We start from the raw sequence: 27,786 nt of genomic DNA on the forward strand, positions 1-27,786 counted from the left end.
CACTTCTTCAATATTTCATCATAACAGATATGTAGCATACTCAAATAACTCATATAGCATCAGCTTATTGATCATAAACATACCACAACAGCATAATACACATAGTCATTGTAATAATAACATCATAACACCTCAGCCAACTCTCAAAATCGTCGTAGCTTCCTCCAATAATTTCAAAACCTAAAAAAAATTCTCTGCTCATGTCAAAAGTGTCATCTGCCTGAAACGTACTTTAAAAATCGTGATCCTGTACCAAATACATCATTCAAAGCTCTCATAGTATCACAATGGTTCCGAAAAAATATGAACAGTTCACAAAGTGCAGACAAAATACAGTTTCATAAGTGTGAAATTCTCCATCTATGTAATTGCGTAAACATCTGTCACTGACATAATAAAAAAAATGTTTCTTTCTCTGTTAAATAATCAGATAGCTGTGTAATTCTGTATTAGAGGAATATGGTACCGATGTGTAAAGTTGTATAAGTAAATACCATATTAGCTAGGGCTCCTTGTGCTTGCCAAACACATGGTACACAAAGTAGGCATGTACCCCCCTGAGGATTCATGTAATTATACCCTCAGGTGTTACAGATTACAGTAATGGAATGAAATGTATCACGGAAAACTTTCTTTGTGATTCAAAAATCTTTAAAAATAAATGTTTTAAGTATAAAATTAATCACTAACATACGTGTACTGCAGCGCAAAACTGTGCGTCTTGTTGCAACATAATCTCTGTGGAAGTGTCGTAGTTATCGTCCTCCGAAAGCTAAGTTCTGCAGAAGTCAATGTACTTACCTCATGCTAAACAAAAGTGAAACGCTTTGCGTATGGATATCTTAGTTATTACGCTTATTGCCGTGATGAAGAAAATACTGTGCTGTAACGTATTGTTGTGCTTCAGAAAAGGCTGTCTCCTTGTAGCTATACCACAAAGTTACAATCTAAAACATGTTTTAGTTTCCAGAAGAATTCAGAAAAACTGTGCAGATATAAAGCAGATACAGCACAAAACCAACACTGTAAATTGTGTCACACATTAGTAGCGTCGTGATATAATCGTGTAGCTGTCACATAAACTAACCACTGTGTCATCTGGTATCTAACAGAAAGTACTTTAAATCTAGAATGTATTTTCAAGTAAACCAAAATGTTGCATTAAAATCTCATTAGCAGTACTGGTAAATGTTCTAAGTATGTGAGCCTTATAGTCGTTATGTAATCGTGCAACTAACCAGCAAGAATGTACAAATAACAACACTGTCTCGTCTGTTCACTATAACAATGCATTCGTAATTTCTGTTGATATAAGTTCTCTTGGTTCTTGACTGGATATTTAACTTCAAACATTGCTGCATGTTAACAGATTCTAAGTCTGACAAAGCATACTAGTAATGTAAAGTGAAAAGTTATATGGCAAAGACAAAGTTAAAAAGCAGATTATCTTTCAATAAACGGTTTTACATGTGAAATGTCGTGTAAACCTTTACTCTTCCTGGTACGTAGTGTTCCAACTTCGACGCAATTATCATGTGGTATACATCGGTAAAGAATACTGGAATTTTTCTCGAGGTTAGCGTCTATGTAATTTTTCCCTGAGCCAGCCGGCGCACGTGGCTGCCTGCGGTGCGAGTCATTGTCTGTGTCTTTGTTGACATGAGTCGTTATTGGGATTAGGAGACCTAACTTCTACAAATGCACCTTGTCGAGAGTGCCTTGCTCTGTTTGAATCCCGCCAGTTCTGATGGAATTCAGGTCTGTCGTTATGACTATATTGTCTGTCGTCATGTCGGTAGTTCCTGTAGTTTCTTTCTTGTCGGTTAAGTGGTGAAGAATTTCTCCCTGAATCGTAACTGCGCGCTGAACTGTTGCGTCTGAAGTTATTCTGTCTCCCTTGATAATAATTGTTTTGTTTTCCATATTGTCAGTTTCTATGGTTATCTCTGTCTTATTCATAATTATGGAAGTACGATGTTTCTCTGTAGCTATTACTCTGCCAGTGGTTGTCATATGGGTGGTGTCTGGTTTGGTCACGTCTTGTGTAGTAAGAGTAGCCTTGTCATGTCCAGTTATTATTTCTTTCATGGCGGAATTGTGACGGATGTGATCTGTAATTGTTGTGCTGCTGTTTTTGCCTTCCGCGATTGTCAGTGTCAATTTCTAATTCTTGTAAGAGTCCCAGAAAAGCTTCAGTGTTGTCTTTGCAACGTCCTGCCAAAATAATATGTCGTAAATGTGCAGGTAATTTGATTAAGCAAATGCGGATGAGTTCTGAGGGGCTGTATGGGTTTGACAGGTACTGATTCTTGTGCAACATGTCTTCAAAATATTTCACAAGACTGGAAAATTCAGATTGTTCGAAATGTTTCATCATTATGATGCTATGTTTTACTCGGTCTTGTGTAGCTTGAGACCAATATGCTGAGAGGAAGGCATGATAAAATTCTCCTTCACTGTGACAATCGTGAATGACCGATCGCATTCTTACAGCTGGTTCATTCTCTAAATAGCCACACATAAATTCTAATCTGTGTTCTAACGACCAGTTGGGAGGAAAACAATGAGAGATTTGATGGAGCTATGCTTGTGGATGAATGTCGTTGCCAGAATTTTTAAATGTTTTGAATTTACGTGTAGTAATGAACAGCTTATAGTCAAAGTCATCACGTCGGCGAGTCGCATATCGGTCATTGTTACGTCGTTTCGGCGGCTCCATTTCAAAATTCGGTGCACCTTGCCAATTTCTTTCATAATTTCCGAAATACCCTGTGTTATTATTTTGTGGCTGTTCCGTATTTATATGTCCCTCTTCCCGAATTGGGGCGCGAGTGTCCTCTGAAATACGTAATTCTTGTATTACCTGTGTCAGCTGATCTAGTACTTCCCGGGTTTCTCTTTGGTGTTGTGTATTAATTTGATTCTGATTTTGTTTGAATTTCCTAATTTGTTCGCACTCTTCTGTGTCATTAAAGACTACCGGTTTTGTGTCATTCAGATTATCATCTACCTTTGCGATTAAGTTAGTGAACTGATCCGAAAATTCGGCTACTTTCTCCGATAGTGTGTTTCTCTGAACCAAGATTCAGAGTGTCCATTTGTGTTGAAAACGAATCTACTGTGACCTTTAAGTTTTCCTGAGTTTTTGCAAGTTGCGTAACCGAATCGGTAGATGCAACTGAGTCAATTTTAGCCCACAAGGTCTCATGATTTTCATGAACAATGGTTTGCAGTTCTTTTATGCCTGCTTCGTGATTCTGTAATGCATTTTAATGCCGCGAAAAAATAGGTTGAAAATGCTCACAAATTTGTGTTTTTACGTCGTTACAGACTTTTTGATACTTCGATTCAAAGTTATGTAACTCAGTAGTTAAATCTTCACGTGTTTGTTCAAGTGTGGTGTCTAACTTCCGAAGATTTTGTTCCATTGTGTCTAACTTTTGAAGATTTTGTTCCATTGCGTCTAACTTTTGAAGATTTTGTTCCATTGTGTCTAACGTTTGAAGATTTTGTCCCATTTGTTTTTGATTTTCTTCAAGCGTTGTGTCTAACTTTTGTAGCCTTTGTCCCATTTGTTGCATTAACTGTAATAACAGTGCACTAGTGTCTGAAACATGTTCCTCAGTGCTATTCGTCAGTGCATTTGAACCGGCATTATTCGCATTTTGAAAAGCAGAAAATGTGTCTTGATTTATTTGAGAAAACAGTGAGGACGCAAAACCTGAATCTACAGTATTTGCAAGATTGTGTCCTGTCATTTCGGAATTCTGAGGCGAGCTGTTGCCGACCGATCGATCGATATTGCTTCCCTGTTCACTAATTGTTTCACTGCCTACACCATTATTTGCAGCCCACTCCATTTCCCTATGCACAATTACCAAATTACTACTTTGAACATTAGTTAATTCATTACTCTGCGGCGCTAACACACTGCTTTCGTCTCCACTGTCATTTCTCAGTTTACTTTGAAGCCTAGTATTACGTTTTTCACACGAAATTATAGTCACAATATTTCATACGACAACTCAGAAAAACCCAATTTGAAGAGCAAAAATAAGAGAACACATTAACATACCACTGAAAATAATATCTAGTTAATTGCAAGCGCAGCAGCGAAATACATGGTGTAATTCTACATGCATGCCACAACAACAATGAAAAACTGCAACTACAAAGGAGATTCTCTCTACAATTACGAGCTAGCAATAAACAAAACCTACACTAATTACACAAACTACAAGAAAAAAAATCAGAAGATTCCAGTGCGGTATCCTCGGCTAAGGGTCGACATATGCAACGTCCCCTTAAAAAAATTATACACGTGACTGTGCTTAAACAGTGACACAATATTTTTAGCGCAACGCAATCTGACTTTCAGAAATTCCTACAAAAGAATGGCCCTGACTAACGTTAACCTATACCTTTCACAAATCACTTTCCTCACAAAAATCACCGTTACTCAAGCTACTGCAATACAGCGAGCGCCACTACTGTCAGCCAAATAAAAGATTCTAACTACTGAGGGCACTAACTACTGATAGGCATAGTTAGCAAATTAAAGATTTTGGTAGAGAACAAATGATGTATTTACCTTAATAGTCATAATATATATAGCAGTTCATGACGTCCAGTTTTACAAATTTCAAAACTCCGCCATCTCTCTCCACATCCACCACTGCTGGTGGCTCACCTCCAACTTGCAACACTACGCGCTGTTAACAGCCAACTGCCCAACGCTACAATGGCAGACAACAATGAAAACTAGCCACAGGCAGCACACAGCACAGCCAGTGATTTTCATACAGAGCGCTACGTGGCGTTACCAATAAGAAAACCTAAACAGCCTACTTAATACTAAAAGCTATCAGATAGATTATATATTGGTAAGACGGAGATATAGGAACCGGGTTTTAAATTGTAAGACATTTCCAGGTGCGGATGTGGACTCTGACCACAATCTATTGGTTATGAACTGTAGATTAAAAATGAAGAAGCTGCAAAAAGGTGGGAATTTAAGGATATGGGACCTGGATAAACTGAAAGAACCAAAGGTTGTACGCACAGAGTTTCAGGGAGATCATCATGGAACAATTGACAGGAATGTGGGAAAGAAATACAGTAGAAGAAGAATGGGTAGATTTGAGGAATGAAATAGTGAAGGCAGCAGAGGATCAAATAGGTAAAAAGACGAGTGCTAGCAGACACCCTTGAGTAACAAAGGAAATATTGAGTTTAATTGATGAAAGGAGAAAACATAAAAATGCAGTAAGTGAAGCAGGCAAAAAGGAATACAAACGTCTCAAAAATGAGATTGACAGGAAGTGAAAAATGGGTAAACAGAGATGGATAGAGGAAAAATATAAGGATGTAGAGGCTTATCTCACTAGGGGTAAGATAGATACTGCCTACAGGAAAATTAAAGAGACCTTTGGAGAAAGGAGAACCACTTGCATGAATATCAAGAACTTTGATGGAAACCCTGTTCTTAGCAAAGAAGGGTAAACAGAAAGGTGGAAGGAGTATATAGAGGTTCTATACAAGGGCGTTGTACTTGAGGACAATATTACGGAAGTGGAAGAGGATGTAGATGAAATGGGAGATATGATACTGCGTGAAGAGTTTAACAGAGCGATGAAGGACCTGAGTCGAAACAAGGCCCCCGGAGTAGACAACATTCCATGAGAACTACTGACAGCCTTGGGAGAGCCAGTCCTGACAACACTCTACCATCTGGTGAGCAAGATTTATGAGACAGGCGAAATACTCTCAGACTACAAGAAGGATATAATAATTCCAATCCCAAAGAAAGCAGGTGTTGACAGATGTGAAAATTACCAAACTACTAGTTTAATAAATCACAACTGAAAAATACTAACGCGAATTCTTTACAGACGAATGGAAAAACTAATAAAAGACACCCTCGGGGAAGATCAGTTTGGATTCCGTAGAAATGTTGGAACACGTGAGGCAATAGAGTAAAAATCGTAGAGGGAGACCAAGAGATGAATACACTAAGCAGATTCAGAAGGATGTAGGCTGCAGTAGGTACTGGGAGATGAAGGAGGATAGAGTAGCATGGAGAGCTGCATCAAACCAGTCTCAGGACTGAAGACCACAACAACAACGACATAGGACGCCCTCCAGGCGAAAACAATTGTTTGTAATTACCGTCAATAAAAAACAAAATAAAAAGTAAAATAAAATAAAAAGGGAGTTACAGAAATTAGAGAAAGCGCCCTCCTGGCATAACAGACAAAAAGGCATCCGCTTCCACGAACTTGTGGGTAGACGCACACTGAATCCCAAGGCAGTCAGGCAAGTTCCAGGCCCGTCTTCACGAAGACTATTGCATTTTCTGGTACATGCGACCGAATCCTGGTATTACAAAGTCTCAGTGACATCACCTTCTCATACGTGGGACACCGCAGCTGCAGGGGGGGATCGAAGAAGGCAGTACCCAAATAGTTGGCATAGTACTGACGGTATGGATGATTGTGCACGACACCGCAGCTGCAGGGGGGATCGAAGAAGGCAGTACCCAAATAGTTGGCATAGTACTGACGGTATGGATGATTGTGCACGATAAAAGTAAAGCGATCTTGCAGGAACGTCCAAAAATTAAGAACAGTCTTATCACTTTCCGAGAACAAACACGAGATCTAGAGGCCTTTTATCCAGATCACAGCATTGGTTTCGTACTTGGGAAGTATATTTCATCTGGGAACTGAAGGGATTTCGGTGTAATGGGATGGGTAGCCGTACGTAGTAGAAAGGCAAGTACCTTCTGAATCAGCTGCCATACCTCTGCAGGAGATCCACACATCAGCCGATGTTCGTCCGTATCAAGCGTGTGACATCAAGGACACAGCGGCGGATCTGTCATGTTGATGGCATGGAGACGAACTTAGGTCATGTACTTTCCATTAACGACCAGATACCAGGTCGCACGAGCGCTCGTGTCGAGGAGTATATGGTGCACAGAAAGCCAAACCACGGGCCATGCGATCGTAGGATGTCGGCTTTCCACAACATTCCGAGTATGATTTCTCATCATTAGGCGGTAAACATCATGTGCAGTAGGGTTACTGATACTAGGCAAGTCGGCATGGACATAACTGTATTCGATGAAAGAGGTCCTGACATGTGAGAGCGAGGAAGAAATATGGTCTATTGCAACAGGTGCCACTCGAGAGGGAGTGGCCAGTACGTCAATCAGGCTTCCCAATAATCCGGTTCGGCGGCGGGTCACGATTTAACCATCGTACTTACATAAAGGTCAGCTACTCTCGCTTCGACGTTGACAAGGCCGAGGCCGCATTTCGAGGAGGAAGTTGTAGGGAAGCAGCCTACTCACGCCGTAATAAATTCACATCAGTCTTTCCATTGTGTGCCAGCCTAGTCGGCTGTAACTAGCTCTGACGTCATAAATGTTGCGCAATACTTTTAAAATCAAGTAAATAACCTGATACGGTTCTAGCATGTCAGGAGTAATGCTAAATCAATATGTGTTGATTATCAGTTCAATAACTTTGACCATTTTCGAAATTTGGACGTTTTTCTGTAAAAATCATTGGCACAACAGAAAAGAGCTAGAGACTTAAAAATTTATATTTAGATTCCTTTTTCATAATAATTTAATAGAAACAGTCTTCTGGATGTCACAAATTAAGATTTTAGTTGAAATTCAATATTTTCTGGTTTTTGTCTCAAAAATTAAGGAAGCAAGATAGATTAAGTAGGCGAATAAATAAGGCTAGGATGTTTAAATTTAAGTAGAAGGGAGATTCACTATAATCGTAAAGATGTGAGAAGTTTCAACTGAATAACTATAAAATTATAGCGATAGCGTATCTCCAAAGGGCAAGTTCAGAGCTCGTCTACTGCGTGTAGTGTAATTAAATTAATTCTCCCGCCCAAAATAATTGACTTAGCCACGTCAGACTTTTATTGTGATTACTTACCTGTGTGCTGATTGCGCATTTAAATTGAGAGCCATCAGCAAAAGAAGCTATGATTTATTCGGTAACTTAAAGTGGTGCTTTACTAGCCCAGCGGCTAGTCGGGAGAGCTGATTTGATCTGGTGTTCTCTTAGCCGTCCACACCGCGGCATTATATATAAGAACGCTGTGCCAGGAAGAATGCCCCAGTTCTCTCCAGACGCTGAATAGCACACCATCTGTGTTGGGAGTCGCGTCGCGTCCCGTTGGTATCATTGCTATAAACAGCCTCGGATGCCGTATTAAGTTACTCGGGATATGCGTAACCATGAAATCATTTTCGAGTGAAGTGTTAATTCTGGGATGACTTTAATTATCTATCTTCAGTTTGTGTATGTCGTATTTTCACGTGCCGTCGCGGGACAAACATTCTACCATTATTTAGCATGGCGTTTGATGAACATTATCATCAAATTATGGCGAGCATTCACTTAAACATTTAATTTGGACAGTTATAGTTGCATCAGCGCATTAGACTCTGAACTGCTCTGTTAGTCAGATTGTGTGGATTCTTTTTTTTTCATCTGTGACTTTCAGAACACAGTGAACGTTTTTTCCACGATCGTTTTTGATTATGAATCCCAGACAATCTCCTAATTCCTCAGAGCTATAAGCTGTAGCTATAAGTGTATTTCTCAGATGAAGTGGGCACTAGGAATTCGAATTACAGGCTTCACGTTTTGCTAATCACTTTCTGGTTGCCAAAATTGTAGTTAGAGAGCCAGTGTTGAGAACGGCAAAACAACAGCATAAATAATAGGAACATTTCAAATAACAATTATTCAACCAGCCGCCCCACAATATGGCTAAAACGGCAGGGAAATGCATCCTTTTCTACATTACAACAATCAATTCCACCCGCCGCCCCACAAAGTGTCAGCGAGTCGTGGCGAACTTTGAGGATAAGACCCTCGCTAACAAAGTAGCCGAACGCCGCCTGAAGTCTGTGTGCCATTGCCTTTGGCATCGGTAAATACTGTGCTAAATGGGGTAGTCGCGAGACTAGCTGAATGTTAACAAAATCCACCCTTAGTAACATGTCCAATGCTTTCAGGAGGTTGCCACGAACGTTCGTGTGGATAGCTTGAAGCAGGCGTTTATAGTTAAATGAGGTCGTGCACTCTATATCACGCTTGAAGGTGATCTCCAAACATTTGAGCATGTCCACTAATGGCAATTGAGCCACACTTTCTGCTGGAAGACCTCTACCGACAGACATAGCACTAGATTTCGTCAGGTTCACACGGCTCCCCGCAGCAGTCCCGTACTGGTTGATCCATGCCAGTGCCTCTCGCACTTCATCCTCCGATAGAACCAAGAACACAACGTTATCTGCATAGGCGCGGCAGATGAAAGCATTCCCCCTCATTGTTATTCCTGTGAGCCGTCTCCTCAAACAGTGTAACAGTGGCTCAAAGCCGATGGCGAAAAGCAGCATCAATAGCGGACATCCTTGACGGACCGACCGCATGACATTAATAGGGCCCGCCACACGGTCATTGACCAGCACTCGCGACGTGGCACCTCGGAGGAGCCGCAAGACGATGTGTATCCTATCTGAGTAACCGAGGGCACAGAGGATAGTGCGACTGCAGGGACTTATCACCGACACGCTCTCAGTGAGACCTACATTTTCAGCTTATAGTCCACACACTACAGTCGTAGTGCCCCTGCCATTATACCCATTACTAGGGGCAGACAATCCACCGAGTCCCGTAAGAGTTCAGGCAATTCTTGTGCATCCACACTGAATAAGGTCATCAGCCGGTTAGCCTTAACGATATAAAGATGGCATCTGTTCTTTCACACATTAGTCCATCACGCACACGATTGATGACACGCTAAGATAAGAATGTATTCAGTTGGGTGGCGTGCCTCACGTAAGGCAGCGTTTTCCGCAATAAATTTAGCTTGGAGATTAAAGGTATTTCTAAAACAGTCTTGTTTATAAAGGCAGTTAAAAAGTACCTCTTAAGTGAAGGATCACTTAGATGACACAGAGTATGGAGTTGGTAGAAATTGTAACACAAGTAAAGATTAATAACGATACTAAAACGTCTGTCATCTTACATAAGACTTCCGCATTATATTTTTCTTCTTTTTACTTTTCCGTAATATTTTTTTCTGGTTTGGAGAAACCTTACCCCCAAAGCTATGAAATGTATAATGGTAACACCATTTTCTTCTGAGCCCGGCACTTATTTGCTTACAGACGGATGCTGAGTCAGGTCAGCGATTGGGAAGTAGCAGCTGATAGTGTGTATCAGGTTACATTAAGAAATAATGCTTTAGTAATGAGTGCAGATTGTGCAGCTACTACGAGAGAGAAATGAATCAATACCGTACACTAGCGGTGAAACAAATAAGAAAGCACTATTTTCCACATACTGGTCTAATGTTCAGCAGAATGGAACTCCAGTCTTCATTCGACCACTCTGACCGAAGTTTCCTGTGGTATCCCTGAAGTACTTCAGCACGTGCTGTGAAAGTTGTTACGGTATGGGCAGGTCCGATTACCTACCCCATACTCACTAAACTACAACTGTTAGGAGGTAATGCCTATAGAGTCTCAATGTGAATTATTTTATTTTTATTGTTCTTAAACTGTAGTATCATGAACTGATACTACTACTGCTAATACTACTACTTATGGAGCTGCTACCTCTTGATCGGTTCTTCGAGGCAACCAAAATATTTAACCCATTAAGAACAGTCTGTATTCAGCAAGTTTCACAAAATCCAAATGTAGTCTGTAGAGTTTTCACTAAAATACTCTAAATCGCAACAAGTGCCAGAAATGTAGCCAGAGAGCCAGCAGCTACTACCAGTATCGTGCTGAAGGACGTACATCTGTCTCATCGGAGCTGTGCATATCAAAGGCCTGCGACGTTGACCAACTTGGAAGAAGCTTCTGCAGTTCAAGCAACTGGCGCATTAAAACAAATGGACCTCACTCACAGTTGCATAACAAGAGGAGTATCAGCGGGGTCAGAATTGTTGCTAGATGTCCTTCAAGGTCGAGGTCAAGATCACTCCCTCCCCTTTCTGCCTCTCTCCCTTCTACGCCAATTAGATACTGTATAAACGGTGAGAAATTCAAAATGGGTATAACGCATTGTTCTATTATACACAAACCGAATGCGGAGGGGGCAGAAAGGAATGGAAAGGATTACTGGTGACAGCTGCTTCACGACTTTACACGGAATCAGAAGTGACGAGAGCAAATCTGTAGCAGATGGGGTTATTAGGCAAGTGCGTTAACCAGTGCGCCATCCAAAACACAGAGTTATTGCAACTGCGGGGATTACCCTGCATGACTCATAGCCGACCCACGTTTTCGCCGGGCACCATCTATCCGCAGTCTCTGTCCTTTCCCTACATGCTCACTACTCAGAGAATCCTGCAGGAGGTTGGAGGTACTTGTGTATCCGCTCTGAAGAAGGTGAATAAATTTGTCCATCTAGGCAAATCATTTAAAAGAATGTGTGGTGCCTGTTGCTCTGCACATGTCCAAAAGAACAGACACCACATGTAATCTACATCTCTGATACATTACACGCAAATTGAATGTGAAGGTGGGGAGAAAGGAAAGGAAAGGGAAGGGATTACTGAAGTCAGCTGCTTGAGGACTTTATGCGGAATCAGCAGTGACGAGTGAAAATGTGTACCGGATTGGAATTCGATCCCGGGATAGCCTGCTTACCAGGCATGTGTGTTAACCACTGCTCCATCCAGTACACAGTGTTAACTGTGCAGACTACCTCGGAAGGCCTCACAGCCGACCCACATTCCCACCAAGCACCCACATCTGCAGTCCCTGCCCCGTTTCTCCATACTCGTTACTCATACATTCCTTCCGTAGGTCAGAGGTACATGCACGTCCGTGCTGAAGGAAGTGGATCTATTGTCCATCTAGGTGAATCATATTCTTTCAGACCATTCCAAAATAACTGACACCATGCATTCATGTAGTTGTTTTATTGGTTGAGGCATACGAGTGCTTTCTGCATTGTTGCCAGAATTTTGCAGAATTACTTATCAAGTAATTTTTTGCTCATTTGTTATAATTCTTGATTATTGTCACTATACGTCATTACACAATTACTAAAACTTATGACCCCAAAATCCCTGAAGATACTTACATGCCAAATCTGTATTTGTTATAAGACATCACATTTAAAAATTGTAAAAATCAAAGAAAGGTAGCATGGTCTATCTGTTTAGAGCTGTTTATGACATGTATAAAGCAGTATAATGTTAAACAACATGCTGAATATATCGTCGGCAGTATGGTAAGCATAAAATGGAAAGAAGTTTGCTACTATGAATGCATGATTGATAGGTGTTTCAACCATATTTCCATTTGGTATGATGACATCTAAATTTTGGTGTGTGCCGGTAATCCTTACAGCTGATATATACTCATTTATTAGGTCTGTCCTTACGTGACAGACCATGTCATTGGAGTTTTTTCTCCAGCCAATCACAGTGGGTGTTGTGGCGTACCAATATGGGGAGAGTGTTCTGAGCAGTGTGGCAGTTGGTACGTGAGCAGTGTAAGTACAGGCTTCATCCCTAAGTGAAAATACGAAGTGGTTTGGCAGTGCATTGGTGTGAGTGGAGCCACAGCGATAAATATGATGGAGTGGCCAATACTGTGCATGCCTAGTGGCATATAATGTGTATACTGGTGTCAGTTGCTGGGTGCACAGCATGTTGATCCAGAAGAAGCAACAGTAAGGCTGTTTGATATTTGGCACGTAAAGGCTGGTAATTCTGTTGCCGTTAGGTAACCTGCTAATGGTTTTGAAGCTGACGCTCAGAGTGGCCATTTACGATTTCAAAGAATTATATCCGATTTACAAGATATTTATTCCTCTCACCTCTTTGTGGAGTAAGCCAACTGCTTTATTCTCGTCCTGTGTGTACACCTTACATACTGATCTTTAATTAAATGGTATTATTTGTTATATGAAGTCTAAGCAAATTGCAATTTTGTGCCTACATGGCCAAACTTCATTTTTATGAGAGTTTATTTTGCGTTTATTTCAATCACCAACGCAAGTGAGAGACCCTTTGTTGTTAATATTAATATATAAGGTAAATATAAGTTTTATTATACATATCATAAGGGTTATTACCTTATTTGGAGGGATATGTGAATTATCAAAAATATTTCTTCTAAGGCCACTGAATGGCGATTGAATTGAAACACTTGGTTCAAATGTAATTGGAGCTTGATTTAAATCACGTGAGATACTGAGGCCACTATATGGAGAGTGAATTGCAATGCTTGGTTCAATTTGAAGTCGTGTGAGATGCTTTTCCACTTTATCTTACATTCATTCCTTTATTTACAACCTAATTGATCCTTCTTATTTCTTTCTTGTGTTGAGTGCATATATACATATATATATATATATATATATATATATATATATATATATATATATATATATATATATATATATATATATATATATATATATATATATGTGTGTGTGTGTGTGTGTGTGTGTGTGTGTGTTTGTGTGTGTGTGTGTGTGCGTGTGTGTGTGGTAAGAAGTATCCGGGCACATGGCTGAAAATGACTTACAAGTTCGTAGCGTCTTCCATCGGTAATGCTGGAATTTGCTGGAATTCTACATGGTGTTGTTCCAACCTTATCCTTAATGACATCTTTCACTCTCGCAGGCACACGTTCAATCAGCTGCTGGGAGGTTTCTTGGGGAATGGTAGTTCAATCGTCACAGAGTGCTGCTGTGAGGAGAAGTGTCGATGTCGGTCAGTGAGGCCTCGCACGAAGTCGACGTTCCAAAACATCTCAAAGGTGTTCTATAAGATTCAGGTCAGAACTCTGTGCAGGCCAGTCCATTACAGGGATGTTATTGTCGTGTAACCACTCCACTACAGGCTGTGCATTATGAACAGGTGCTCGATTGTGTTGAAAGCTGCAATCACCAGCCCCGAATTGCTCTTCAACACTGGGAAGTATGAAGGTGCTTAAAACATCGATGTAGGCCTGTAATGCGATAGTCAAAGGGTGCTAGCCCCCTCCATGAAAAACACAACACCATAACATCACAGCCTCCATGTTTTACTGTTGACACTACACGCGCTGGTAAATGACGTTCACTGGGCATTCGCCATACCCACACCCTGCCATCAGACCGCCACGTTGTGTACCGTGATTCGTTACTCCACACAACGTTTTTCCACTGTTCAATCATCCTGAGTCTACGATCCTTGCACCACGTGAGGCGTCGTTTGTCATTTACCGGCTAGATGTGTTGCTTATGAGCAGCCGCTCTACCATGAAAACCAACTTTTCTCACCTCCCGCCTAACTGTCACAGTACTTGCAGTGGATCCTGACGCAGTTTGGAATTCCGGTGTGATGGCCTGGCTAGATGTCTGCCTATTACACATTACAATCCTCTTCAACTGTCGGCGGCCTCTCTCAGTCAACAAACGAGGTCGGCCTGTACGCTTTTGTACAGTAGGTGTGCCTTCAGGTTTCCACTTCAATATCACATCGGAAAAAGTGGACTAGGGATGTTTTGGAGTGTGGAAAACTCGCGTACAAACGTATGACACAAGTAACACCCAATTACCTGACCACGTTCGAAGTGCGTGAGTTTCTCGGAGCGCCCCATTCTGCTCTCTCACAATGTCTAATGAGTACTGAGGTCGCTGATATGGAGTACCTGGCAGTAAGTGGCAGCAAAATGCGCCTAATATGAAAACGTGTATTTTAGTACGTCTGTGTGTGTGTGTGTGTGTGAGTGTGTGTGAGTGTGTTTGCGTGTGTATGTGTGTGTTTTGGATTATAGTTCCATCTTGGGCCCAGAGCATAGGTTTTAGTTATTCACTATATTTTTGTGAAATGCCAATAGTGGATACTTAGTTACGCATAATGTTCAATCACTCTGGAAAGTTTGAGTTGTACATATTAAAGTCTGGCTAACCGAACCTGGATGAAATGTTGAAATTTTTATCGTATTAATACTCAATTATGTTTCAGACGTCCTACATAGACCATTCTTCAAGAATGTTTCTGACAAATCTTAACAGTAGTAGAATATTTTATCCATTCTCAGCAACTGTATCATATATGGAGAAATAATAAGCAACCAGTAGCATAAAGGAAATTTAATTTCGTTCCTGTTTACGGGCGCTTAGTGCCCCTGTTCATAAGGTTATACCTCTCGCATTATTTGCGAGCGTCAACAATAAGATGCATAGTGCAAAATCCATTTAATGGATTCGGTATTGTAGTGCGTATTGGTCCTGTATACTTTTCAGGGCCATGGTATTTAGCACTATGTACCTTATTGTTCACATTCGCAAATCGTTTGATAGGTACAACCTTCTGAAGAAGGGTACTTTTTGACCTAACCCCGTAAAGATATGGAATTTCCTTGATGCAACTGGTAGCTTACTACTTCATTATATAACACTAGTATGTTGAAAAGCACATTGCACACATCTCTCGTGCTGTGGTAGGTATAAATTGTAACTTGGGTTGCCTGTTAAACTAAATAGTACAGCGTAGTCTACCTGCACAGAAAGTTTTCTATGATGTATGTAGCAGTATTATGTTAAAAACCATTCTACAGATGTCGCCTGCACTATGCTAAGTATAAATTACAATATAGCTTTTACATTATACCAAGTAAGAGTGCATGGTCCATTCATGTGGTTTCCGCTTCTACAACAGGACTGGGAGAGATATGCACTTTTATCATTATTTGAAACAAACTAAATGCAGGATTGTTTCCTCAGTGTACGTAGCGAAGTTCACCACTGGTGATTTCGCTGCTGAGCCACACTGCACTGCCTCAACTTATCCAATCTCGCGGGTTGCTATACTGCCATTGCCATCACCACTGGCTGCTAAGAAGCATATGCGAATGCCTAAACTGTAGTAGAGACAGGCTTTGAAAATACATAGCAGACGCTTGATGTTACTGCTAAAGCCGGCCGCGGTGGCCGTGCGGTTCTGGTGCCGCAGTCCGGAACCGTGGGACTGCTACGGTCGCAGGTTCGAATCCTGCCTCGGGCATGGGTGTGTGTGATGTCCTTAGGTTAGTTATGTTTAAGTAGTTCTAAGTTTTATGGGACTTATGACCTAAGATGTTGAGTCCCATAGTGCTCAGAGCCATTTGAACCATTTTTTACTGCTAAAATTTATTATCCTGATGTTTCCCACCAGACATGTGATCACTCGTCTGGTACACAAGTCAGATTGAGAGTAGTTCGGACATCGAATATGCAGTTCCGAGCCTGGATTCTAAACTCTTCGCCAACGGTATTACACTGTTTTACATTGCTACGAAGATCGAACTATTATCGTTGACATACGCATTTTCAGCTGTTAGATCAGAAGCGAAACAAAGCAGTCTGCGTGTGGTCTGCACGAACTTAAAGGCCAGAGTTGGACTCTCTCAGACTCTCTGTGTTGACTGTATGCAGCACGAGTGCGTCTCTCAGGCGTGATTGCCTGCTTGCTTTACATGTTTGCACCACACGGAGCCTTCTGGTTGCGAGCACTCCCTTAGAAAGGGTAGAAACAGATGGCTTTGGTAGTTATGCCACTACGCTATCTTCTGGCGGACGACTTTGAAACCATTATCAGTGTATTTACTATCCCCCTCGTGGCGTATGCTGTCATCGGATCACAATCGACGTCGATATTTCAGTTTTACAAAAAATTTTGTCAGCATTGTAAATGTGACACAGCCAATGTTTCTTTCACATACTACTCGAAACGCTATATCTACATGCAGCAGTCGATCCTGGATATCTGATAATGGATGAATTCCAGTACGCGTCATAAGAGCAGTAAAATCATTCCTTGCCTGATGAGTGACTCCTGATGAGTGACACATATCAGCCTGAATGCAGAACTGCTGATAGTTATATGTCTGGGAAGATCGAAACTGATGTGATAACTGAAACAAGCCAAGATATATTGGGGGAAATGTAGAAGGTGGACGATGAGGAGGAAGAGGTAAAGAGCGGTGCTAAACTGCTCGGAGAAAGAGACGTAAAAACAGAAAGTACAATAACAAAGTAAAGGAAGCTAAACCAATGATCAACATCGATATTCGGTAGCGTTAAACAAACTTCTTGCGTTCCTACTCAAAGTTACGGTGAAGAGAAGGTGAGTCTTCTTGAAGATTGTTCAGTATATAAATTCAAATATTTGAAGGTACAATCTCGTAATTGCGCCTCTATAATTTTACACGAAATCTGCTTATAATTCGGAAGTTTCGATGGAAAAAATCGATCAAAATGAGCAAACACATATATGACAGGTACATCGTAGAACTTTAATGGGTGTACGAGTAAGCAAGTAATAACTGCATGTACGGAAACTTATTTTACAAACATGGTGTGTAACGACACTCTGCTGGCAAAATATTTTATTTAACTATACAATTTACAGAAAGTAGACCATCTGACGTGTGACAAAATATCACTTACTGTATGTTATAATACAGTCCTGTATTCAGGGCTGTATACAATTAGTTTTGGGCGCTGTCGATGGGTAAATTACCAATATTCAAATACCTCCAGGCCCCAAACACCAAATATTCTCTGCACGTCCATACATTGTCTTCACATCTGAAGTCTCATCACTGGTCACCTGCACAGAGACAAGTGGCACGAGACGTGTAATCAGTACTGGTGAATTGGCTTGACGCTGACGGCGCACAGTAGCTGTTGTGTCACGGGCGGCCGCCCTGCTGTCACAGCAGGGGACCACGGCGCACGCAGAGCAGACAGCGGCGTCAGCTGCTCGCAGGCTGGACGGTGCAGGCAGGGGCCAGCACCAGCGAGGACCACAGGCAGAGCAGCACCAGCAGCGCCACCACCAGCCCGGGGGCGGCGGCCGGAGGCGGGCACGCGCTGCGGCTGTCGTGCTGCATCGCCGCCGGCTTCTCGCCTGCAACACGCGGGGGCGTCGCAACTGAAGTCACCGGCGAGTGGCTAGGGCCCTTCCTATTATATTCACGAGTAAACAGTTGGTAAATCTCTGTGTGGGATCCTTACCAGATGGGATTGACGGAGGACATCGGAAGGGTGCAAAAAAGGGCAGCTCGTTTTGTGTTATTATGTAATAGAGGAGAGAGTGTGGCAGATACGATACGCGAGTTGGGATAGACGTCATTAAAGCAAAGACGTTTTTCGTCGCGGCGAGATCTATTTACGAAATTTCACTCACCAACTTTCTCTTCCGAATGCGAAAATATTTTGTTGAGCACAACCTACATAGGTAGGAATGATCATCAAAATAAAATAAGAGAAATTAGAGCTCGAACAGAAAGGTTTAGGTGTTCGTTTTTCCCGCGCGCTGTTCGGGAGTGGAATGGTAGAGAGGTAGTATGATTGTGGTTCGATGAACCCTCTGCCAAGCACTTAAATGTGAATTGCAGAGTAATCATGTAAATGTAGAACTCCCTGGCGCAGTGATACCTTGTCCAGTACGTAGAATGAGGAGCAGCAAACAGTCTTGGTTGCGAAGTTGAAATTGTCATTGTTGTCGTTGTTGTTGTTATTGTGGTCATCAGTCAGGAGACTGGACTACCGCAACACTCCACGCTACTCTAACCTGTGCATGCCTCTTCATCCGAATTCTCCACGATTTTAGCCGTTCCCCCCTCAACATTTCCCTCTAGTGCTAAATTGGTGATCTTTTGATGACTCAGAAACTGTCCTGTCAACCTATGCCTTCTTTTAAACAGTTAATACCATAAATTTCTATTTTCCTCAGTTCTATTCAGTATCTCCTCGTTAGTTACGTGATCAACGCGTCTAATCTTCAGCGTTGTTCTGTAGCAGCACATTTCGATAGCTTCTATTCTCTGTCTGTCGTCCGTATTTCACTTCCACACTCCGACAAATACTTTCAGAAAAGCCTTCCACACACATAAATCTATATTCGATGTTAACAAATTTCTCTTCTTCCGAAATGCATTTCATGCCATTGTCAGTCTACATTTTATATCCTCCGTACTTCGGCCATCATTAGTTACTTTTCCGCCCAAATAGTAAAGCTCATTTACTGCTTTAAATGTCTCGTTTGCTAATCTAATTCCCTTTCGTCAACTACTTTAATTCAACTACATTCCATTATCCTTGTTTTTTGTTGATGTTCACCTTATATCCTCCTTTCCAGGTGCTGTCCATTCCTTTCACCTGTTCTTCGAAGTACTTTTCTGTCTCCGATAGAGTTACATTGTCATCAGCGAACATTAGAAAAAATGTTCAAATGTACGTGAAATCTTATGGAACTGAACTGCTAAGGTCATCAGTCCCTAATCTTACACACTACTTAACCTAAATTATCCTAAGTACAAACACACACACCCATGCCCGAGGGAGGACTCGAACCTCTGCCGGGACCAGATTTTACTTTTGGGTTCTTTCATGTCTTATTCAATGTACAGATCGAATAATATCTGTAATAGGTTACAACCCTGCCTTACTCAGTTCTCAGCCACTGTTTTCCTTTCATCCCCCTTAACTATTATAGCTTCCGAGTGGTTGCTGTACAAATTGTAATTAAGCTCTCGTTCCATCTGTTTTATCCTTCCTACCTTCATAATTTAGAAAATAGTATTCGATTCAACCCTGTCAAAATCTTTCTATAAGTGTACAAAGGCTATTAACGTATGTTTGCAATGCCTTAACCTCACGTGTTCCTACATTTCACAGGAAAGAAAACTGATCTCCACGTGGTCGGATTCTACCTCTTAGTATTTATTACATTGATAGTTCGGTAATTTTAACACCTGTCAGCACCTGCCTTCTTGGGAAATGCAGCTATTCTCCTTGTTATTCTGTTCTCCTTGAAGTCTGAAGGTATGTCCCCTGACTCATGTGTTACTCTTTATTTATTCATAAAAGACGCGCATTTCTCTTAATTCAAGCCCTCTTCAGTACAATACAGTCGAATTATAAAGGCTTGACCGTACCTTGTGATAGGATGAAATCAGGAAAATTGGTATCTGGCCCTACGGACATATGTTGATAAGCACGTTATAGATATGGATGATAAAAGAACCTCAAAAATAAGACACCCTCATCATGTGCGGGAGAAACAGTAGAGGAAAATATATCCTATCTCATTTATTGAAATAAACTGAATGAACTTTTAGAAAGCAAAAACTGAAATCGGTCATTTTCGTTTAAGTTATAGTATACATAGTAAAGGAGGGAATAACGGAAAAGATGTGTAGTACACTGGCGTAACAGAAGTCACCGGATACCTCCTTTTGCCTGGCGTAGTGCAGTAACTCGACGTGGCATGGACTCTTTGGAAGTCACCTCAAAATGTATTGAGCCCTGCTGCCTCGCTGACCGATAATTGGCAAAGTGTTGCCAGTGCACGTGTTTGTGCAGGAACTGACCTCTCAGTTACGTTCCACAAACGTTACACGGGATTCATATCGTGGGATGAGTATCGCCAAATCTTCTCGTGAATTGTCCAGAATGTTCTCCAAACCAACTAAGAAGAACCGCGGCCCAATGACACTGCACCACCACCCATAAAAATTCATCGTTGTTTCGGGACTGCTGCTAATGGTCTCCCAGTAGCCGAAAATAATCATTTCCAGTCTCTAATTTGTCCACTTGGACTAAAGGACCCAATCTATTCCATGTAAACGCAGCCCAAACCATTATGGAGCCGCCGTCAGCGTATAGAGTGCCTTGTTCATATCTTGGGTCCAAGGGCATCGTGGGATCTGCGCCAGACTAGACCCCTACCATCAGCTCTTACCAACTGAAATTGGGACTCACCCGACCAGACCAGGGATTTCCAGTCATCTGGGGTCCTACTAATATGGTCACGATCCAAGTAGAGGCGCTACAGGCGATGACGTGCTGTTACCTAAAGCACTCTTACTAGCCGTCAGCACCATAGCATATTAACGTCAGATTTCGCCGTATTATCCTAACACATACGTTCGTCGTACGTCACGCTTTGATTTCTGTGGATATTTCACGCAGTGTTGCTTCTCTGTTACGCTGAGAACCCTAAACAAACACCGCTTTCTCCGTCGTTAAATGAAGGCGTTGTCCGTGGTGAGAGCTAATGCCTGAAATATGGTACTTTCGGCACAGTTATGACACTGTGGATCTCGGAATACTGAATTCCCAACTATTTCCGAAATGGAATGCCCCATACGTCTACCTCCTACCACCAATCCGCGTTCAAAGACTAAATTGTAGTCGTGAGGCCATAAATACGCAGGAAAACTTTTGACAAGACTCGGCTGAGTACAAATGACAGCTCCATCAAAGCACTTCTCTTTCATTGCATGCGGTAACGGTCATCCGCATACGTGCCTACCGCTATCCCATGACATTCGACACCTCAGTGTAACTATCTTTCGGAACACGTAATGTGAAAACGAGGCAGAACAGACCTGTAATGCTTTAATCGTCTTTCTACATTCTGCTACCACACGCACAATACTGTACGCTGAGGCACACTGCACCTGCGGCAAGTATGGATTTACCACGGTAGATGGAGTTAGTTAACCTCGAGTTATGAAGCGCTATTTTTGAGAATATTAATCAGGAAATTTTATGAATAACTAACCCCTCTGTTGAAGCAGATAGTCTGGTAAACGTACTTTGTTTGCAGCATACGTTTTCTCAATAAAAATGCGTCAAATCTGAAATAAAAACAGAAGACAGTACTAGGTGCAAATGGTCACATAAATTAGAAACTGGATCGTGGGTCAAATGGTAGCGCCGATGAAAATAGTAAAATCTTGGACAAAGTCATGCTGAAAAAGAACTACTACGTCATAAATTAATGAAGTTAATCAACAGTAATTTCAACGTCGTAACCATGACTGTTTTGTGTAATGAAGTTAGTAAACAAGAATTTCAGCATCGCAACCACGACTGTCTTCTTCTCTCCTCCAAATCAGCTTGAAACATTGCGAGTTTCCAATCATAACGGTGTGCGTAGCGAAAGTTTTTTGTTCCCCAGTGCCGTGACAGGGATATGTCACGTTTCGAAAGAGCGCGCTTTTATGGCCACTGAAAACACTGAACGGCTATTAAAAAGGGGAAAAAGGAGGAGGGAAGGAAGGAGAAGAAATGCTAAAATGATCTGTGGATTGCCATCACTGAATGAAATATACCCGTTCGTTCTCGACACAAGGGGGCTCTACTGCGAGTGTGTCAAACATTATCCCTATGTTTATATATTTCGATGGCTTCTCTATACAGGGTGTTACAAAAAGGTACGGCCACACTTTCAGGAAACATTCCTCACAAATAAAGAAAAGATGTTATGTGGACATGTGTCCGGAAACGCATAATTTCCATGTTAGAGCTCATTTTAGTTTCGTCAGTATGTACTGTACTTCCTCGATTCACCGCCAGTTGGCCCAATTGAAGGATGGTAATGTTGACTTCGGTGCTTGTGTTGACATGCGACTCACTGCCCTACAGTACAAGCATCAAGCATATCAGTACGTAGCATCAACAGGTTAGTGTTCATCACCAACGTGGTTTTGCAGTCAGTGCAATGTTTACAAATGCGGAGTTGGCAGATGCCCGTTTGATGTATGGATTAGCAAGGGGCAATAACCACGGCGCTGTACGTTTGTATCGAGACAGATTTCCAGAACGAAGGTGTCCCGACAGGAAGACGTTCGAAGCAATTGATCGGCGTCTTAGGGAGCACGGGACATTTCAGCCTATGACTCGCGACTGGGGAAGACGTAGAACGACGAGGACACCTGCAATGGACGAGGCAATTCTTCATGCAGTTGACGATAACCCTAATGTCAGCGTCGGAGAAGTTGCTGCTGTACAAGGTAACGTTGACCACGTCACTGTATGGACAGTGCTACGGGAGAACCAGTTGTTTCCGTACCATGTACAGCGTGTGGAGGCACTATCAGCAGCTGATTGGCCTCCACGGGTACACTTCTGCGAATGGTTCATCCAACAATGTGTCATTCCTCATTTCAGTGCAAATGTTCTCTTTACGGATGAGGCTTCATTCCAACGTGATCAAATTGTAAATTTTCACAATCAACATGTGTGGGCTGACGAGAATCCGCACACAATTGTGCAATCACGTCATCAACACAGATTTTCTGTGAACGTTTGGGCAGCATTGTCGGTGATGTCTTGATTGGGCCCCATGTTCTTCCACCTACGCTCAATGGAGCACGTTATCATGATTTCATACGGGATACTCTACCTGTGCTGCTAGAACATGTGCCTTTACAAGTACGACACAACATGTGGTTCATGCACGATGGAGCTCCTGCACATTTCAGTTGAAGTGTTCATACGCTTCTCAACAACAGATTCGGTGACCGATGGATTGATAAAGGCGGACCAATTCCATGGCCTCCACGCTCTCCTGACCTCAGCCCTCTTGACTTTCATTTATGAGGGCATTTGAAAGCTCCTGTCTACGCAACTCCGGTACCAAATGTAAAGACTCTACGTGCTCGTATTGTGGACGGCTGTGATACAATACGCCATTCTCCAGGGCTGCATCAGCGCATCAGGGATTCCATGCGACGGAGGGTGGATGCATGTATCCTCGCTAACGGAGGACATTTTCAACATTTCCTGTAAGAAAGTGTTTGGAGTCACGCTGGTACGTTCTGTTGCTGTGTGTTTCCATTCCATGATTAATGTGATTTGAAGAGAAGTAATAAAATGAGCCCTAACATGGAAAGTAAGCGTTTCCGGACACATGTCAACATAACATACTTTCTTTCTTTGCGTGTGAGGAATGTTTCCTGAAGGTTTGGCCGTACCTTTTAGTAACACCCTGTATAGCTGTGGATAATAGTTCGTCATAGTACATAAAACTTCAGTTTTCGAAAATTTCACTACCTGATCACCCGACGGGAGAGCATGTTCCGCCAGTGCTTACTTGTCTGTTTTCCCTAGTCGGCAAAGACGTCTATGTTCCTTCAACCGTGTATTCACACTTCTGTTTGTCGCTCCAATGTCGACCCTACCACATGCATACGGAATCGTGCATACACCGCTTACAGAGTGGTACGTTTATCCTTGGCCTATTTTCTTAGTTGGTCTTAAAATTGGTCGAACGTTATGTTTCCTTAAAATCTTGCCGATTTGATCCGTTACTTTTTTGATGAAGGGTAGAGAAGCGGTGTTCTTTGATCGCTGTGTCCTATCTTTGTCCTTAGTCATCCTGTTATTCGGTCGCAACACTCTATTTATTTCCTTACTAGAGTACACATTTTTCTCAAAAGCCTGCTTTAGATGTTTTAACTCGGCATCGAGGTATTCCGGCGCACTAATATTTTTAGGCCTGTCCACTAGACTTTTAATTACACTTCTTTGCTGTTGGGGATGATGACTGGAATCCTTATGCAAATATCTCTCGATATTTGTAACCTTCCTAAAGAATTTATGCTTCAAGTGGCCATCAGTCTGTCTCTCAGGAGCGCCTCAAGAAGATGTCCAATGTAGCTTTGGACGAAACGTCAGGGATAGAAGAATTCTATGGACCACGGCCATACAACCCGGAAAAATTCTCGGCAGCTGGAAAATCCGTACGTGAAAGCCTTCAGTGTATGATACGTCACTCACATGTAAGCACAAATAATGATAAAATCTTAAAACTTTTTGATTCGTTCTTGTGAAAATAAAAATATATGTTAATCATTAGCAGAGAAAAAAGTACAATGAGTGTTTGTTTGTCTAATCATTGTTTTCTGTGATAACGATGAATGAAGAGCTTCCCAATTACAGAGCAAATAAGAAACACTTTTTATCTATTTGAAATTTCATAAAAGCCAAAAGAGTTGCCCTTTCAACAAAGTTTAATTTTTTTCTCATGTAGCGTAAGGATAGAATTAAGATATAGCGAGATGTCACAAGTTTTCCAATTAAAAGAAACAATGTTGCCAAGTACGGCACAAGTGTTTCGTGTAAGATATTGAGATGTGGCTAAAGATTCCTGACGTTAAAAAAATAACAAAACTTAACACCAAAAACTTAGTTTTGTCCAGTGCCCTCTCAATGTGAACAAAAATTTTGTTTCATGGATCCGTATTATCAAAGAACAAAAGAACTAAGCAATGTTTAGCAATGATTAATTTTTCTTAATCAAGTTCTGGCTCACTGCAATTCCAGAACTGCACACAAATTACGACGATTTACTTTGCTTGGAGTTTGAAACTGAGCGTTGGGACACTTCTTCTCGGGACACGCAATCAATGAGATCTCGATTTAAAATTACTCTTGGTTAAAATACTCTTTCTCCGTACTTCAAATTGAAATATAGCAAATGGTCAAGGACGCATGAGAAAAGAGGTGATGTGAGGAATACAAAATTTGGATGCGGTTGCAAACGTGGGAGGGAGATGAGATTCAAATTTCCCACCCGGTGCCAGAAGCATTAATTGTATAGCTGCTATTTCCTGGGACCAGTTGCCTCAGTTATGGCACTGGTGTTCCCTGAGTCTTCTTCGAATGAAGTTTTTGATAAGGAACCTATGTTTATAAATGTATTTTTTGGATAAAGTAAGTTTGAAGATCGCATCACTTTCAAATCTCTCTCCGGAGGTGACAAGAAGTTTCCGTAAGCAGTCACTATTGCAATTCTGTCATCACATACCATTTCCATACGACTGCAGCAATAGCTGCGAGAAACTGGTACGTTAGTAACTTGAAGAGAGCACTAAGGCACTCCACGATCGTTCTGTACTCTCGACCTTGAGGAGGACGTCGTTCGCAAAGTAGAAGAGTACCCGACATGAGTACTTGAAACATTCTAAAGCAGTGGGCTCCAGCAGGGCATACTGGTCGGAGCTCATTGTCTCCGCTGCGCACATATCGTAAAGATTGGAAAGTGATCCGATCTCAAAGTTATTTTCGGTCCAAACATCATGTTTCAGCACATACGTGCCTCATAAAAACTTCGTCTACCAAGTCCGCGTTACAACCCGAAGAAGCACATATTAAGAATTGTGAAACATCTTGTATGCAACCTCATTAGCCACTAACAGCGACGAAGAGTTTACGAAATTATCCACCGGGGACAGAAAATTTGATGTCTACGAATTTAAATTGCCAAAAGAGGGATATTTCACTTTTTATCGGGATATAATAGTCTAAGACATAGCTGCGAAACTTAGTTACGGGCAGGAGGGTGGCATCAAGTTACAGACGGAACTAGAAGTCTGAGCAAATTTCCGCTGTCGAGAATCGATAGGACTGTCAGTACGGAGCTGACACGCCCACCACGCTTTACTTACACGTCTGCGAGACACAGTTAAGGCTCATGACCCAGTGTTTAATGAGCAGGAAGACTGTTCACGCTGACCTCGCATGGATGCAGGTGATCAATCCTCAGTTGCGGGTGAAGGCTGGTGCGTTTGTCTATTAGCGTACTCACTGTGCCTTCCGTCTTCAAAACAGTGTATCTAGAGACTGGTGTCAAAAAATGTTTGCTGATGACATTTTCTTTGCACTCTGCTAAACAACAGATGACTTTATTCAGGCAACTAATGAAATTTCCCGTATCCTCTATAAACAGTACGCCCTTCGATTTTGACTTATGGACCACAATGAAAGAGGAAGTGTATTATTACGTATTGTTGCAAACCATGTAAACCGCACGCAACCTGGCATGAATTCCATTCGTCGTGCACAATGGACACTTATTTGTGAGCTAAATCTGTCATGGTTCGTACTGGAAAGTGGAACTTTGATTTAATTTTTTAAATAATCATTGTGATCAGAACGTACGGTTGTAGGTGCAAAAATATACACACATCAAAAAATGTTTTGCATCACCCAAGTTCCCAGAACTCTTCAAGACAGACGTTGACTGTGAACATTGTTTGACAGACACAGTCCCATTGACTGTTCAGATATATCACTAACCCCTCCCAAAGATGTAAACAAAAATGCATAAGCAGCGCCTATTAGACCGAGGGAATCCGACAGCCGATCAGTTACAGTCATTCCACCAGGAAGCAGTACACGGCTCGTGTTGTCTGTAGTTCAATCATGCCTAGACGGTCAATACCGCGGTTCGATCGCGTCCGCATTGTTACTCTGTGCCAGGAAGAGCTCCTCACAAGGGAAGTGTCCAGGAGTCTCGGAGTGAACGAGAGCGACGTTGCATGGACATGGAGAAATTACAGAGAGACAGGAACTATGACATGCCTCGCTCAGGCCGCCCAAGGGCTATTAATGCATTTGATGACCACTGCCTACGGATATAGCTCGGAGGAACCCTGACAGCAAGGCCACCATCTTGAATAACGCTTTTCTTGCAGCCACAGGACGTCGTGTTACGACTCAAACTGTGCGCAATAGGCTGAATGATGCGGAGCTTCACTCCCGACGTCCATGGCGACGTCCATCTTGGCAACCATTACACCATGCAGCGCGGTACAGATGGGCCCACCAACATGACGAATGGACCGCTCAGGATTGGCATCAAGTTCCATTCACCGATGTGTGTCGCATATTCTGTGAACCAGACAATCGTCGGAGTCGTGTTTTGAGGCAACATGGTCAGGCTGAACGCCTTAGCCACACTGTCCAGCGAGGTTAGCAAGGTGGAGTTTTCCTACTGGCACTGCGTGAGGCCGGCGTACGTCGCTGGTGGCCATGGAAGGCGCCGTAACGGCTGTACGATACGTGAATACCATCCTCAGAACTATAGTGAAACCATACCGGCAGCATATTGGCGAGTCATTTGTCTGCAAGGACGACAATTCGAGCCCCCATCGTGCACATCGTGAAT

At 42.0% G+C, this 27,786-nt stretch overlaps 1 protein-coding gene across 1 annotated transcript in view; it reads right to left on the minus strand.

Annotated features, from left to right (window-relative positions):
• Nucleotides 1-17,417: 17,417 nt before the first annotated feature.
• The window catches only part of LOC124799164 (lachesin-like), a 61,935-nt gene continuing 51,566 nt past the window's right edge, over nt 17,418-27,786 (minus strand). Inside the window, exon 6 of the mRNA XM_047262703.1 lies at nt 17,418-17,949. Coding sequence (XP_047118659.1) covers nt 17,795-17,949 — 155 coding nt within the window. The 3' untranslated portion in view covers nt 17,418-17,794. The remainder of the gene's footprint in view (nt 17,950-27,786) is intronic.

This window comes from Schistocerca piceifrons, chromosome 5, assembly GCF_021461385.2.
Source record: "Schistocerca piceifrons isolate TAMUIC-IGC-003096 chromosome 5, iqSchPice1.1, whole genome shotgun sequence".
Lineage (NCBI taxonomy): Eukaryota > Metazoa > Arthropoda > Insecta > Orthoptera > Acrididae > Schistocerca > Schistocerca piceifrons.